Source organism: Adiantum capillus-veneris, chromosome 5 (genome assembly GCF_014529385.1).
Source record: "Adiantum capillus-veneris isolate H3 chromosome 5, ASM1452938v2, whole genome shotgun sequence".
Classification (NCBI taxonomy): Eukaryota; Viridiplantae; Streptophyta; class Polypodiopsida; order Polypodiales; family Pteridaceae; genus Adiantum; species Adiantum capillus-veneris.
This window is the reverse complement of record NC_140935.1, coordinates 129,821,053-129,837,089: the sequence shown is the minus strand read 5'-3', so window position 1 is coordinate 129,837,089 and position 16,037 is coordinate 129,821,053. Positions and strand designations below refer to the sequence as shown.

General features: G+C 45.0%; 1 protein-coding gene and 1 pseudogene across 4 annotated transcripts in view; both read left to right on the top strand.

Moving 5' to 3' along the window:
- Positions 1-16,037, top strand: part of LOC147458106 (uncharacterized) — a 108,882-nt gene that overhangs the window by 82,321 nt on the left and 10,524 nt on the right. For 2 of the 4 annotated variants that reach the window (XM_086512846.1, XM_086512843.1), the window contains 4 exons: positions 13,068-13,109; positions 13,201-13,260; positions 13,903-14,019; positions 14,147-14,210. In XM_086512846.1, coding sequence (XP_086368972.1) covers positions 13,068-13,109; positions 13,201-13,260; positions 13,903-14,019; positions 14,147-14,210 — 283 coding nt within the window. Of the gene's footprint in view, positions 1-13,067; positions 13,110-13,200; positions 13,261-13,902; positions 14,020-14,146; positions 14,260-16,037 lie in introns of all 4 variants that reach the window. The other 2 variants (XM_086512844.1, XM_086512845.1) reach the window with 2 other exon arrangements.
- On the top strand, positions 4,877-6,421 carry LOC147458107 (uncharacterized; annotated as a pseudogene).

Below are 16,037 nucleotides of genomic sequence, written 5' to 3'. Positions count from 1 at the left end.
ACATCTCTCTAAACAACATCGTGACAACCACCTCTACCGGACCCACTAGAGACATGCCTAGGGACATGTTCTTTCTTTACTGCCGAGAGGGTAAGGAAAGCTATTACATGATGAAGACAAGGAGAGCACATGATCATGATGGTCTGGTAGCAGAGCACTTCATCTATGCACGAGATATGCTTGCAGAGCTCCTGGCTATTATGTTTAATCGAGCCATGTATGAAGGCTTCCTTGAGACTTGGAGTATGTCCACGATTGTGCCTATTTTCAAGTTAGGAGATCCCATGATTCCCGGGAATTATCGCACCATCATGGTTGGTCACACAGTAGCTAGGGTGTATGCATCCATTCTTGAACAGGAGCTGAGTAGATGGGCAGAGTGAGAGGGCATAAGAGCACTAGGGCAAGTAGGTTTCAGGAGAGGTTTCTCCACTCTTGACCAGATTCTGACACTCAGAGCTTTTATTGAGGAGGGTAGACACCATGGCAAGAGGATCTATTGTAGCTTTGTGGATTTCCACAAAGCTTTTGACACAGTGCCGAGAGCCAGACTTATACGCAGATTACAGGACAAGGGTGTGCCTACAGAGCTGATTTGGGGCATTCTGGCTCTATATAGGACCATGATCGGGTGGGTACGCACCACTGAGGGAATGTCTAACATGGTCCACTCCACTATTGGTGTAAAGTAGGGATGGCCCCTATTCCCGACTCTTTTTGGGATGTATGTGGATGAGTTTTCGGACTATGTAGAGCGTCAAGGAGGCTCAGCTAGTAGGGACATGGATTCCGCTGTTACTATATGCTGATGATATTGTGCTGATTTCTAACTCTCTAGATGGGATGCAGTGTCATTTGGATGCTCTGCATACATTTGCTCGTGACGGTGGATTGTCTGTCAATCTTGGGAAAACCAAGGTTATGGTGTTCAACACCACACCACAGTGGGTCAGGAGATCGGCACCCACATTTATGTATGGTCAGGAGACTGTGGAGTACACAGATGCATATACTTACCTTGGGGTAGTCTTCGGTGGACCGGTGTTTTCACTAAGGAGAGGATCAGAGACTAGACTGACGAGAGCATATGCTGCTTTGGGAGGACTAGAGAGGATGTGTTCGCAGGTTCAGTTTCAGGAACCGCAAACAAAGCTTTGCTTTTTGACACTCTAGTGACTCCAGCTATGCTCTATGGAGTTCAGGTATGGGGACCCTCTGTAGACCACCATGGGAGATCTGGCAACACAGATGGATGGAGATGTATGGAGAGGCCTCTGGTCTCTATGATCGCTCGGATGATTCGAGCTAAGGCCTCAGTACCACGTGAGATTATTCGAGCCGAGCTACCCCCCCCCGCTCTCCTGGTGGAGGCATTGACGAGATTAGTTTCCTTTATGCACGGTCTATGGGATCTCCCAAGGGATAGATACGCTCGGCTTGCCCTGGAGTCATCTCGTCAACTAGCTCTACAAGGCGATACAGCATGTTGGTATGGACAGATGACAGCATGGTTTCAGTCGCATGGTCTCAACATGGATAGATTATCTCCGCTTCAATACTCCCTGGATGCACCCTCCCTGTCTCTCACACGGACAGAGATCACCAGACTTATACGTCAGGATCTCATTCAGCTAAATACCAGGAGCACATGGATACAGCCGACACAAGAGTTAGGCACGAAGATGGCCTTCTACAGAGAGCATCTTCTCCAACTCACGGAGGACGGCTTTGTGACTAGGCATGCATACATGGACACACACTTATCTCATGGGATAAGATGCGCTATTGGACAGATACGCACATCCTCACTTCAACTCCAAATCGAGAGTGGCCGATTTCGAGGGTGCCGGCAAGAGCTAGGATATGTCACCTATGTAAATTAGAGCCAGAGACAGAGCTGCACTACACATGTCACTGCCCGACATACTATGAGATACGTGGCCGCTTCCACTGCCTGTTTAGAGAAGGGTTCGGACCTTTTTCTAGAGTCATGAGATACAAGGATCAGAGGTGTCTCGGATTGTTCCTGCTAAAGCTGCGCAGACTTAGGGAGAGCTTGCTGAGGACATCAGAGGAAAGACAGTCTCAGAGACGAATCACAAATTTCTTTACACCAGCCAGAGGAGAGCCAAAGGAGCAGTCATTACAATAGATCTCAGAGCCTACTCATACTAGAGGTACACTGCTTGATCGAGCCACAGAGCTTGGCAGATTCAGACATGCACGACCTCGGGGGTCCTCCCACCACTGACGAAGGCTGCAACAGAAGATACAGATCACTCTAGCTCGACATGCAAGATGCCGAACCAGAGGACTGACCATGGAGGAGGTCGATGAGATCCGACAGCTACCGATGAGAGATTTCATCTGAACCCACAACCCCCCCTCCCCCCCCCCCAATTTTCTTTCTCTTTAGTGTTTTAGTGTTAATTCTTTGTAACTTTGTAATTTGTCAGACATGGTATCAGATTCACCAATTTTAACTTTTTGGTCTCATATGTCATTTTGGCCTTTTGAAGACGTTAATATAACATTTCATTTCTCTCTCTCTCTCTCTCTCTCTCTCTCTCTCTCTCTCTCTAGGTCAGAGATAGTGACTCCCCATACGCGTCTCTATCGGAGGATATCCTACATTACTCCACACTCGGAGAAGTCTTCCTCATGGGGGACTTCAACGGCCGCACCCAGACCAGACAGTGTGAGATATATGACATGGAGCAGCCCGATATTATGAGGACTCTTGACCCGGAGATGGGGATCGGCAGATCTTCAGACGACACAGGCCAGGATACCACAGGATATGGTAGATACCTTCTAGAGTTGGGCAGGAGACACCATCTCGTTATTTATAACGGGATGCATCGATGGCCAGATTCTACCGGACTGACTTGCTTCCCACATGGAGGAGGGGGGAGCACTGTGGATTACGTCTTGGGACCTCTATTTGCTGCACACTTATTACAGTCATTCAGTATTGGACGCTGCCCATTGGGTGCCGACCACACATTTCTTAGCTTTGCACTCTCATCCTCCGTCTCACTTGACACTCCACCTCCTACACACACTCACACCACGATCCACTTTACTCATGAGCTCTCACATGTCTACATTGATCATCTCCACTCACGCTTGCTCTCCCTTGACCCTGATGCCCCACTCGACACACTTACCACACAATTCACACAGATTCTCCATGATTCAGCTCTTCATAGTTTTCCTCATAGCACTCACACACACCCATCTCGAGTGGGGTCTATGCCACAAAATGGCTAGTATGATGATGATTGCCGGGAGCTCCGCAGAGGTCTTCGCGCAGCAGAGGCTCGTGGCGAGATCACACACAGACAGGCACAGAGGCGCATGCAATCCCTTATCCGCCGTAAGAAGCGGGAATGGGAAGAACGTCAGTATTGGGAGTTATATCACTTGCTCATGAGTAGAGATAGTGGAGAGGCCTGGCAACGCATCCGCGAGCGAGGGCGCCCGACACCTATACATGATCCTCACCTTTGGCATGATTATGCAGAGCGCCTCTATCAGATACCAGGGCAGCCACCTATACCCACACCACAGAGACCACGACCGATTACAACATCATTCTTTACATCTCATATGGTGAGCAGAGCCATCTCACACCTCCAGCATGGACGAGCCAAAGATCAGTCTGGATTACAGGCAGAGCATTTGATTTATGGGAGAGATACCCTGGCACCACTTATTGCTCACCTCTTCAACAGGGCTCCAGTAGAGGGATTCCCGGACTCGTGGACAGAGCATACCATTGTGCCTATCCACAAGTCAGGGGATGTTATGGACCCGGGCACATATCGCACTATAATGATAGGGCCCATGCTGGCCAAGTTATATGGAGCAGTATTGGAGGAGGCATTGAGCACTCTAGCCGAGACGGAGTGTCTTAGAGCTCCAGGCCAGGCAGGATTTCGGCGGTCTTTCTCTACCATAGACCATATCTTCACTCTTAGATGTCTGATTGATCAGACTCGAGTGAAGAAGAGGAGATTGTATTGCTGCTTTGTGGACTTCCGCAAAGCTTTTGACATAGTACCTAGAGAGAGGTTGTTCAGATGACTAATGGATCTGGGTGTGGGTGAGGAGATGATTTGGGGGATATATGCATTGTATGAGCATGTTTCTGGCAGAGTCAGATGTCCAGGAGGTATATCAGACACTCTTGTTAGCACCATTGGGGTGAAACAGGGGTGCCCTCTTTCACCTACACTATTTGGGCTCTATATTGATGAGATTGTGGACTTCATTCAGCACAGAGGAGGAGATGGAGTGGAGATAGGCGGGACTACAGTACACATATTGCTCTACGCGGATGACATAATGCTAGTAGCAGAGTCTGCTGAGGGGCTACAGCGACATCTTTCAGTGCTTGATGATTTTTGCTTACAGCGAGGGCTTTCAGTGAACCTTGGTAAAACCAAGGTTCTTATCTTTCATACTTCAGCACAGGTCAGGAGGCAGAGTGCATTTATAGCAGCAGGAGGGAGCATTGAGATTACAGGGTCATATGTTAACCTTGGCGTGACCTTCACAGCAGCATCGGGGGCATTCTCGATGGCACAAGCAGCTAGAGACAGACTCACTAGAGGGTATTCAGCACTGGCATTGATGGAGAGACAGTGCCATTAGGCACACTTTCAGGAGCCCCGTACAAAGGGGTGGCTGTTTGATACACTGGTCACACCAGCACTTATGTATGGGGCTGCGATATGGGGCCCAAGGCTAGCTGCTTCTGTATGGACTCTAGTGGAGCGACCACAGATACTCGTGATCTCTAGACTCATTCGCAGCAAGCCCTCAGTACCACATGACATCATTCGAGCCGAGCTTGCTACACCACCTATGCTGGTTGAGGCACTTTTTTTAGACTGTATGCATGCTGCACAGACTTCAGAGCATGGACAGAGATCGTATTGCATATTGAGCCTTCTCGGCATCACAAGACATGGCATTGGCAGGGGATAGGACCTCATGGTATGCTCAGACACAGGATTGGTTTTCTTCTCAGGGATTGGATATTGATAGACTGCGGCCACTACAGTACGACACTCAGGCCCCACCTATTCCCTCACACGATCGGAGAGGAATAGGGTCATTAGACAAGAGATATGGCACACCTACATTCAGAGGACATGGGTTGACCCAGGACATGAGCTACCATCGAAAATGCTACATTACCGCGAACATTTTCTACAGCTATCAGAGCAAGGGTTCATTGAGACCCCCTTATACATGCAGAGATATATGCCACATCACCTTCGGGTGGCCATTGGGTAGCTTAGAGTGTCCTCGCACCAGTTGGAGATTGAGAGGGGCAGAGCCAGAGGCATACCATGAGATGAGCGTATATGTCCCATTTGTCATACAGAGGTGGAGAGCGAGGAGCACTTCATGGTGAGATGCCCAGCTTACTCGGAGCTCAGATTTCAGTTTGGCATAGAGGATACACTCCAGCAGTGTATAGCGAGGAGTGACCAGATCCAACTAGGCCGCTTCCTGACCACTGCTTTTAGCATGCGTGAGCACATTCTACAGCCACTACAGCAGGGAGGTGCGAGTACACAGCGGACTATTACAGAGTTCTGCCAGCGAGAGGTGTCTAGCCAGAGACCTGCGACTCACACGAGCGGGCTCACGCTTCAGTAGGCCGACACCCAGAGAGCGCGTCGTAGACCACGAGTCCCTGGCTATCTGAGACGGCGACCACATCACGACGAGGTATCGAGGACACGGGCACTACATCAGCACCACCTGGAGATGAGGTATGCATCTACGCATTGGACCACCAGGCTGCAGGAGGCTCTTCGACCACCCTCCCCTATGTATGACATTCTCCACCCACCCCCTATAGTATGCTTTTAGCTGGACATTGCCCACCATCATGTGGCCTTGTATTATACTGTGTAGTCATTTTCTGTTGTGACAGAGCTACACACACGTGCCTATACTGCTATGCTGCACACACAGGGTAGCCACTATCCGTGGGGTCGGAGCTACCACCCACTCTCATACTCATTCACAGTAGGCACAATCGGTCTATTCTTTCTTTTCTCATTTTACCGACACCCAGATCACCACTTTTGTATATGCTTTGGTCTCATAGGCCAACTTTGGCCTTTAGTAGACGTAAATAAAGCTTTCTTTCTTTCTTTCTTTCTTTCTCACACACACACACATCCGAGCTTGACCCGCCTACCTCTGATGATTTGTATCTTATTTGCATTTGTATCCATTGTGATGTGTATCCATTAGCTAACCCATTATGTCAGCCCTCACCTTGTCACCCCTTCCCGCCTATTTTGTTTCAGCTTCAGTTATTTCATCTTTTTGTACTTTCTGTACTTAGATATTATTTGAGATTCACCAATTGTAACTTTTTGGTCTCATAGGTCACTTTGGCCTCTTGAAGACGTTAATATAGCATTTCATTGCATGTCATCTCTCTCTCTCTCTCTCTCTCTCTCTCTCTCTCTCTCTCTCTCTCTCTCTCTCTCTCTCTCTCTCTGTGCACCCCCCGTCCCCCTCGCGCTCCCTCGCTCTCCCCTCGCGCTCCCTGTGCACCCCCGGTCCCCTCTTGCGCGCTTACCTTGTTGCTGCTCCCGCCCCCCCTGCCGCTCGCCTAGTTGGTGTTTGGGTTAAAGGTCTAAATAACCCCTTTTTGTACATTTTTATACTTTGTCCAGGTTCAGTCTCACTCAACCTGGACACATTTTTTAAAAGTCACTTATAATAAAAGTGGCAAAACCCAAAACTCACTTATTGAGTTTTCCCCAAAAACGTGAGCGCTCTCTCTCTCTCTCTCTCTCTCTCTCTCTCTCTCTCTCTCTCTCTCTCTCTGCTTCGATCTCTAGCGCTAGCTCTCTGTTGCTCTGTGCCTCCTCCTTCTTGCCCCAATCCTGCACTACATCGCGACGCGCACCTACCGGTACCTTCTGCTTCGCGCTTTCAATTGGTATAAAAGCCCTGGGGTTTCAAAACAGCTATGTCCAGTCTGCTGGACAACAAGTAAATATTGCTCTCCCGCGATCAATTTTGCTTCCATCGGAAGCCCCTTGCTTCCAAGGTCGGAAAGGTCACCAAAACTGTCAAAACAGCCCAAAACAGGCTGTTTTTATGTCAAAACGGGTGATTTACAGCGTATTACATGTCAAAACAGCAATACGCAGGTGTACCAAAGTTGTGGGATCACATGTATTGATGTTTGTTGCGACAAATTGAGTGAAAAGTAAAGTACAAGTGCTTGAAATTGCACATTTCAGCTGAAATTTCATATTTGGACTCTTTCATGTAAAGATACTGTGGCTCTTTGTATGCAAAGTCTTGTGGTTGCTACTATTTGTTGAAATTTTCAGCCTATCGCATCTCTCTTGTATACATACTTGTGGTTGAATTAAGATGGCTTCTTCCTCTTTCGCATCTGACACTAAAAGTTTGATGGAAATCAAACGGTTCGATGGTCAAGGCTTCGACCTTTGGCAAGAACGCATGCAAGGTATCCTTTTCTTAAAGGATCGTGAAGATGCATTGGAACAGAATAAGCCACCAGGTTTGTCTGATGAAGAGTGGGCTGGGTTAAATAAGAAGGCTATAGCCTATATCAAAATGGCTATCAATGATGACATTTTGACAGACATCAAGCGTTTGGACTTTGCTTATGCAATATGGCAAAAGCTAAAGTTCAATTATGAAAACACCACGCCTGTGAACCAGGTGCATTTGATGTGAAAGTTGGTGAATATGTAGCTTGATGACTCGAAGTCAGCTCTTGAGCATTTGAGTGCTTTTACAGGTGTGTTGAGTCAGTTGTAGGACAGTGGGCTTCAACAATTCGATGATAAGCTGAAAGCTATTTTCTTGCTTATGACATTGCCAGATACTTAGGAAACTTTGGTTGTCTCCTTGAGCAACAGTCCCACCCTCACTTATGACGGTGTGAGAGGGTCTATTCTCAATGAAGAGATTAGATGCAAGTCTAGTGGAAAAGGTGGCAGTTCTGCCTACAATGCAAGAGGTAGAAATCAAAAGCATGATGCGGGCAATAGGACTCAAAATAGAAGTAAGAGCAAGACAAAAGATAAGGATGTCACTTATTATCAATGTGGCAGATTGGGTCACAAGAAACCCGATTGCAGGTATTTCAAGAAAGAGCAGGAAAGGAAGAAGGAAACGCAAGAAAAGAAGAAGAAAGATGAGAAGAAAGGGGAAAAATCAGCAGGTGATTCCTCCAAGGATACTGAGAATGTAAATGTATCCTCTAGTGTGGTCATTTACGAGTTGTCAGACGTTGAGGTAATTTTGGTTGCGGCTTCATGCCCCTCAGATTTGGTGATAGCTAATGCAGAAGACATGCTTATTTCGAATAAAGATGTCATTGATGCATTGTTTAGTGCTAATGATGGCCTATCCCAGTCTTGGATAGTGGATTCTGGTGCTTCATTCCTTGTGACTCCATCTTTGGAGTGTTTTGCTGCATATGCTGCAGGCAATTATGGCAAGGTGTACCTTGGTGATAATTTTGCTTGCAATATTGAGGGAATGGGTACTATGCTTTTGGCTCTTAACAATGGTCAAGAGCTTGTGTTGAATGATGTCAGGTTTGTACCGGGCATTAAGAAAAGTCTGCTATCCGTTGGCGAATTGGATGCACATGGTTATACGATCATTTTTGATGGGGGTTCATGGCAGTTGCTCAAGGGCTCTATGCTTGTTGTCCAAAAGAGGTACTTTGTACTATCTTCGATGCAAAGCTTTGCTTGACAAGTTTCTTGTTGTTGTTGAAGTTGCAATGACCGATGCTAGATCTTCTGTTATTTAGCTATCCCAGCAAGCCGCCCATTTTGCTTAGTTCACATCGACCAGTCTAGTATATTTTTTGTTTTGTTATGTTGTTATTTTGTTACTCCGACTTTGTATCAGATCATTGTAACTTTTTGGTCTCATAGGTCACTTTGGCCTTTTGAAGACTGGGGAGCTAAAAAGCCCACTTAGTGTTTGACTTAATAACACCTTATGTTGTTGTTTTGATCTTTAGCGCCTCTAGTATTTTTACTATAGCTTGACAAATGCTAGCCTTTATCATGGCTGAGTATGCACATCACCTCCGGAGGGTGATAGAAACTCAGGTCGTTGGTTTTGTAGAGTACGTTCAAAGTATGAATGACCTCTATATAGACTTGCACCTACTCTTGGGCACTGACGACATGAGTAGAGATGTCATAGCTGTTGTCCAAGCTATGCATGATAAAGGTGATAATCTTATTCTTCCTGTTTGGACAAGCAGCGAAGTTGAGATGACATATTGTCAAGTTTGGTTCTTTGCTCTTCGTAGGTTTGTAGTAGTATTCATTTTTTGATTTCGTATTTAGCTTACCTAAGGACTTAAGAATGTGTTCCGTTAGAAGTTGTTGTGTGAAGTTTGATTTCCAGGATTAAGTTTTTAAGATGTCTTATTCTTTTTTGCTTAAAGTTGAGTACTTGTTTTAAGCCAAAGTAAGTTGCATCAACTTATTTTACTCATGCCTTTTCTAAAAACATTGTTAAGTTAATAATGTTTTGTTTTATTTAGTTTTGTTTCGTAGCAAACAAAGTGATTTAGTCAGTTTGTTTGTTTGTTTTTGTTTTTCTTTTCTTTTCTTGTGTCCCTTGCTTTTATAGGTCTATGAGTGCTTTATTCCCTCTTATAATTCGTGAGTTCAGACTTTTCTCAACTTATGAAGGTATATAACATTTCATTTCATTTCATCTCTCTCTCTCTCTCTCTCTCTCTCTCTCTCTCTCTCTCTCTCTCTCTCTCTCTTTGCACTATCATGATTGGACACACATTGGCACGGTTGTACGCATCTATTCTTGAGCAGCAATTGAGTAGATGGGCAGAGAGGGAGGGGATACGCGCAGCTGGGCAGGCAAGTTTCAAGAGGGGTTTTTCTACTCTTGACCATATCTTGACATTCAGAGCCATCATTGAGGAGGCCAAATCGCGTGGGAGACGGATCTATTGTAGCTTTGTGGATTTCCGCAAAGCAATCGACACAGTGCCCATAGCTAGATTGATGCGCAGATTACAGCAGATGGGAGTACCCACAGAGCTCATTTGGGGGGTCATGGCATTATGAAGGTCAGTAGTAGGGCATGTACGCACCCCAGAGGGTCTATCCACACCGGTTTACTCCACTTTTGGGGTGAAGCAGGGCTGCCCGCTCTCTTCTACTCTATTTGGTATGTATGTGGATGAGGTTTCTGACTACATTGAGAGAGATAGTGATAGAGGCGCACAGCTGGCAAGAACATGGATTCCACTATTGTTATATGCTGATGATATTGTGTTGATCTCTGACTCTCCGGAATCGTGCCATGTGTGAGGGATTACCTGAGACTTGGAGGTTATCTAATATTGTGCCCATCTTCAAGGCTGGTGACCCTACAGAGCCTGGGAACTACCGCACTGTTATGGTTGGACACACATTGGCACAGTTGTATGCATCTATTCTAGAGCAACACTTGAGTAATTGGGCAGAGAACGAGGGTGTACGAGCAAAGGGTCAGGCCGGCTTCAGGAGGGGTTTCTTCACTCTTGATCATATTCTGACACTCAGGGCCATCATTGAGGAGGGCAGAGCACATGGGAGACGGATCTACTGTAGCTTTGTGGATTTTCGCAAAGCATTTGACGTGGTACTAAGAGCTCGATTGATGCACAGACTACAGTATATGGGGGTGCCCATAGAGGTGATTTGGGGGATTATGGCTTTGTACAGATCAGTGACGGGACATGTACGCACCCCGGAAGTGGTATCTGATTTAGTTCACTCTACTATTGGAGTGAAACAGGGCTGCCCATTGTCTCCTACTCTATTTGGTATGTATGTTGATGAGGTGTCTGATTACATTGACAGAAAGGGTGACAGGGATGCCCAGCTGGCAAGGACGTGGATCCCATTGTTGCTATATGCTGATGATATTGTGCTGATATCTAACTCACCAGAAGGTATGTAATGACATTTGGATGCACTACGCAGTTTTGCAGAGTATAGTGGATTGTGTGTAAACCTAGGTAAAACCAAGGTTATGGTGTTTAACACCACATCGCAATGGGTCAGGAGATCATTACCTACTTTCAAATATGGTCAGGAGATTGTGGAGTATACAGATGCATACACTTACCTGGGGGTAGTCTTTAGAGGGACAAGATTTTCTTTGAGAAGAGCAGCAGAGACTAGACTAACTAGAGCTGGTGCGGCTCTGGGAGGAATGGAGAGGATGTGTTCGCAGGTACAATTCCAAGAACCTAGGACAAAGTTATGGCTCTTTGATACTTTGGTTGCCTCTACTATGTTATATGGGATGAAGGTTTGGGGACCTTCTGTAGGCCAGGATGGTTGGAGGCGCATGGAGAAGCCCCTGGTATCTATGATCTCTCGGCTGATTAGAGCCAAGGCTTCCGTACTGCATGATATCATTCGATCGGAATTAGCTGCTCCCCCTATGGAGATTGAGGCGCTTATCGGAGGCTGGACAGATATGCCAGGGTGGCTCTAGAGTCCTCCAGACAATTAGCTCTTAATGGGGATACATCATGCTGGTATGCACAAATGGCATCATGGTTTCAGACACATGGTTTCACCATGGACAGGTTGCCTCTTTTCAATACTCTCTACAGGCACCCTTGAGGTCTTTGACGCGGGTAGAGATTAATAGACTCATTCATCAGGATCTGATCCAGCTGGACACGAGGAGGACATGGATAGAGCCGATACAGGAGTTGGGCACAAAGATGGCTTTCTATAGAGAGCATCTTCTCCACCTCACGGGGGATGGATTTGTGATTCGACCTAGCTATATGGACACACATCTGTCTCATGGTTTGCGTTGTGCCATTGGCCAGATACGCACGTCCTCACATCAGCTCGAGATTGAGACTGAGATTGGCAGATTCAGAGAGACACCAGCAGATAGCAGGATATGCCGCTTATGCCATCTAGAGTCAGAGACAGAGGTACATTACATATGTCATTGCACAGTGTACTATGAGATACAAGGCCGTTTTCATTGTCTATTCAGAGAAGGTTTTGGGCCTCTATCTAGGGTCATGAGTTATGAGGATCAGAGATGTCTTGGGCTATATCTACTTGAGTTACACAGGCATAGAGAAACTTTACTGAGGAGAGCTGAAGAGAGACAACGTCAAAGACAGATCATAGATTTCTTTCCACTAGATATTGTACACCCAGAAGAGCAGACAGAGGAGCAGCCAACACTGGAGAGGTCTACCCGCACTATTGGCATTCTCATAGACGGAGCATTGGAGCTAGGGAGATCTAGAGGACCCTGATGGAGAAGAGGAGTTACACAGTTTCGAAGGAGGATACATCAAAGGATTCGAGCCATACTTTTTCGTAGTCTAGAGTGCAAATGAAGATGGATCTCTACTTCCCTCCCATATTGTCTACACTGCTTAGTTCACACATTTCACGCCTTTCACCTTCGACACCTATCAGCTTAGCTTAGGATTCCGCAGTATTTATATCTTGTTATCCTAGCTTAATATATTTTGTTAATCTGACTTTGTATCAGATACACCGCATTGTAACTTTCTGGTCTCATAGGTCACTTTGTCCTTTTGAAGACGTTAATATAACATTTCATTTCATCTCTCTCTCTCTCTCTCTCTCTCTCTCTCTCTCTCTCTCTCTCTCTCTCTCTCTCTCTCTCTCTCTCTCTCTCTCTCTCTCTCGTTTAATTGTTTTAGAGTGGTAAAATTCTGTTCCAGCGTGTCTTGGCACGTGGTGCCCTCCCGATACAGATGCATACCTGTGAGGGTTCCTTTGATGCATAATCACTCATTTGCTGAAAAGAGGGCTGAGGATGGGATAGTTGGGGTAAGAACTAAGAAGATATAGGTTGTGCAATTGTGTAAGGGGAGGGAGGGTGACGTTGAGTTTTTTTGTGTTCTTCATTGAGTCTAGATTCTCATCAAGGCAAGAAAAAAAAAGACATTTAGAAACAGAACAGTTGTGAGAGTGCTCCATTTCCTTTTGCAGGGTATGCCATCTACAAATATGTGGCGCAATGCCAGTGCGCAGGTGCGTTTCCTGTGATTTCAAGCTGGCATGTTGTTACTTTTGGGAATTGCGTCACATGTCTGTAGCGTGCGAACTTTTTTTACTTTTGCAGACGTTGTCACTTCATAAATCTTCAAGTGTTAGTGACGGTCTTATAGAGCGAAAAAACATGGTAAGGTTTCATTCTTGAATACATCTGCTCTAACATGTATGCTACCCAGGTTGGCGATAACATTGTTTGTCTGAATACAACGTCTTGTTTTTTGCAATAAGTGCAGTAGCTAACCTTGTTTACTTCAAGGGTTGTTCTGCTATTATTTGCATTTGCAGTAAAGTGTTCCGAGTGTTATTAGCTGTTCTTGACTTTCTAGCTCAACTGATACCTGGGTGGATTAAACATGCTTTCAAGGCATCCAGTCTGATTTGTTAGAGGATGCTTCAGTGCTGAAAGACTAGCTAAGACATGCAGAGGCCCCGACTCTTTTTGGTTTGAACGAACTCTGCTGTGGAAAAACAGATCCAGCATTATGGTGCTTGTTTAGACAGCTTTTTCATTTTTCTCCTGTTGAATTCAAATAGAATTTTTTTGTCCAAGTCTGAATTTCTTGGTTATACGTGCTCTTTTCCTTTATCAGTGATTACGTTTAATGTTCACAAGCTTTATTATACCACTGTGGATCATGAAGCTGTGATTTACCAATGCTTGGCCTTTTGTTATTTTTCTGAAGTGCTGTCCATTGTATGTTGAGGCTTAGGATTATTTCTTTTCCATATCCGTATGGTTAATGATCTTGAGAGTCTTCTGGTTTGGCAGCAAGGTCCTGCTCTCGGATCTTCACAGTCTTTCTCAGCAGGCATATCACCTGGGTTGAATGTGATGTCTGTAATTCCACAGCTTCAAAACCTGTTTAATCAAACTGCTGTCCAACAGGTGAGTACTAAATAAAATAATTTTAAAAAAAAGTTAGTGCAGAGATTTATATAGGTCACAAACGTTTGCTTAAATCTCATTCTTGTTCTCGTCTGGCTGCCAAGTTTCATTTTGTGGTCTCTTGCAGGAGTTAATCGTTAATTTGATGAGCAGCATCAACCCTTCAGAGCAATTTATGGAAAAATCTAACTGTATGTCATCTCTCATAGCATATCAACTGGAGTCTCAGTTTCTATTAATGTAGGCTGCTCTTCTTTATGTGCTGTGCTTGTCGACGATGTTTTTGTTTTTGGGTGCATGTATTTGTGTATGTTCTTTCTACTTTTGTGCACTACGTGATCATATGCCTACCAGGTATTTCCATTATTCACCTATCTCGTTTAGCAGCTACATTTAATGCATTTTGTATCTAGGAGACTCTAGAGCAGATGGTGTAAAGCATTGTTTACTTCTCAGCAGTAATACACTAAAACCTGTTGAACATAATAGCACCTTGCGGATAGTCGACTATGTCTTCTATTTGTGGTAGAAAAGATCGATTCTTTACTATAATTCTCAGACTACTCAGGAGGAAACTTGTTCAGCACAGATTCAAACAAACAATCATGAATTAATTGAGGAATTCTGTATGCTCTTTATCCAACCAAGACTTATAAGATTCAAGTGAAACATTGTGTTTCTCTCAGTATACAAAATTACAATGTTTTATCTGTTTGAATGAGGCCACCTTTAAGCTTTGGTTCAATCATCAAGCATGTGTATTCCTCCCAAAAGAGTCTAAGTAACCTGGAAAGGGTATACAGAATATCATGCACCTGTTGAACATCAAACCATAAGGCATTACATAGAACTTCTCAGTATTCACATAGTTTTCAACCTGGACATTTTGCTTCCCGATAATAGGAGTGACCAGCTTTGAATGTTCATGACAAGGCATATAAATTTATGTACACCCCATCTCTTTTACTCAGATTCCCAATTAAGCAGCCAAGGTAGTTCATTCGCTCTAGCTTTTCGATCAATGAAGAAGTCGATAGTCGGAGTCCTAGTTGAGGTATTGTGACCGGCTTGGCATTGACAAGACGGCAATCTCACGCAACACAAGAGCAGAACTGGAAAACCTTAACACTTGAAGTTCAAAACTGACACACGAAGTTGCCGAGTTCCTATTCCAGATGCACTAGGCCAAGTTTGATGCCCTTTCGGTACTTCTTTTTATTATTCAATCACAGAGTACAGCTGTTGGAGGAGCCCAGTCTGCAGTATGCTACCAAGCTGATCTGCAGGAGCGGCTCTCTAGACTTGTATTTAAAGGCCTTTATCTGAAAAGCAATAGGTTACGAAAAGCAGCTGGTTACGAAAAGCTGGCACTATATTAAAAAAAATCGGGTGCCCCAAAAGCAGCTTCCATAAATTGTGCTGCAATTCATGCTGCCACATCAACAGGCCGTTTCTTTTGAAATTTTTTGTGGCCTACTAGGTATTCTGCAAACCATGAATTTACTATACTCAATTCACAATTTTTTCCAGCCTTGAGTCGGGTAAACTGCCATGTCATCTCTTTTGTGACATACTCCCCCCCCTTCCGCTTTAAAGAAGAGTAATCACCCTCAAATATACCTGTTTTGACTACGCTTGCAAAAATCAGTGGACAGAAAGTAGTTGAATAGACACCGACTCTATGCTTACATGCATTTGACCACTTCAAACCATGCACTAGCACAAAGACACAAGTCATTGAACAATCATAATCACATTCACATCGCGATCCCCATCCGGACCTTTAGACATGAACCATGATCATTGTAACGGGATGGGCACCACGTGCCAACTGAAAAGAATAGACTGAACAACTTCTAAGCACTTCAATACAATTGAACTGAAAGAGAGAGATCACACGAGACAGGCAGACTGGCATAGTTCCACCCCAAGACGCAGAGGCCCCAAACGATGGCGCTCCCTTAAGTATTTCTTTATATTGCCTTAACAGGTACAAGCTCAGTATTTCTTTATATTGC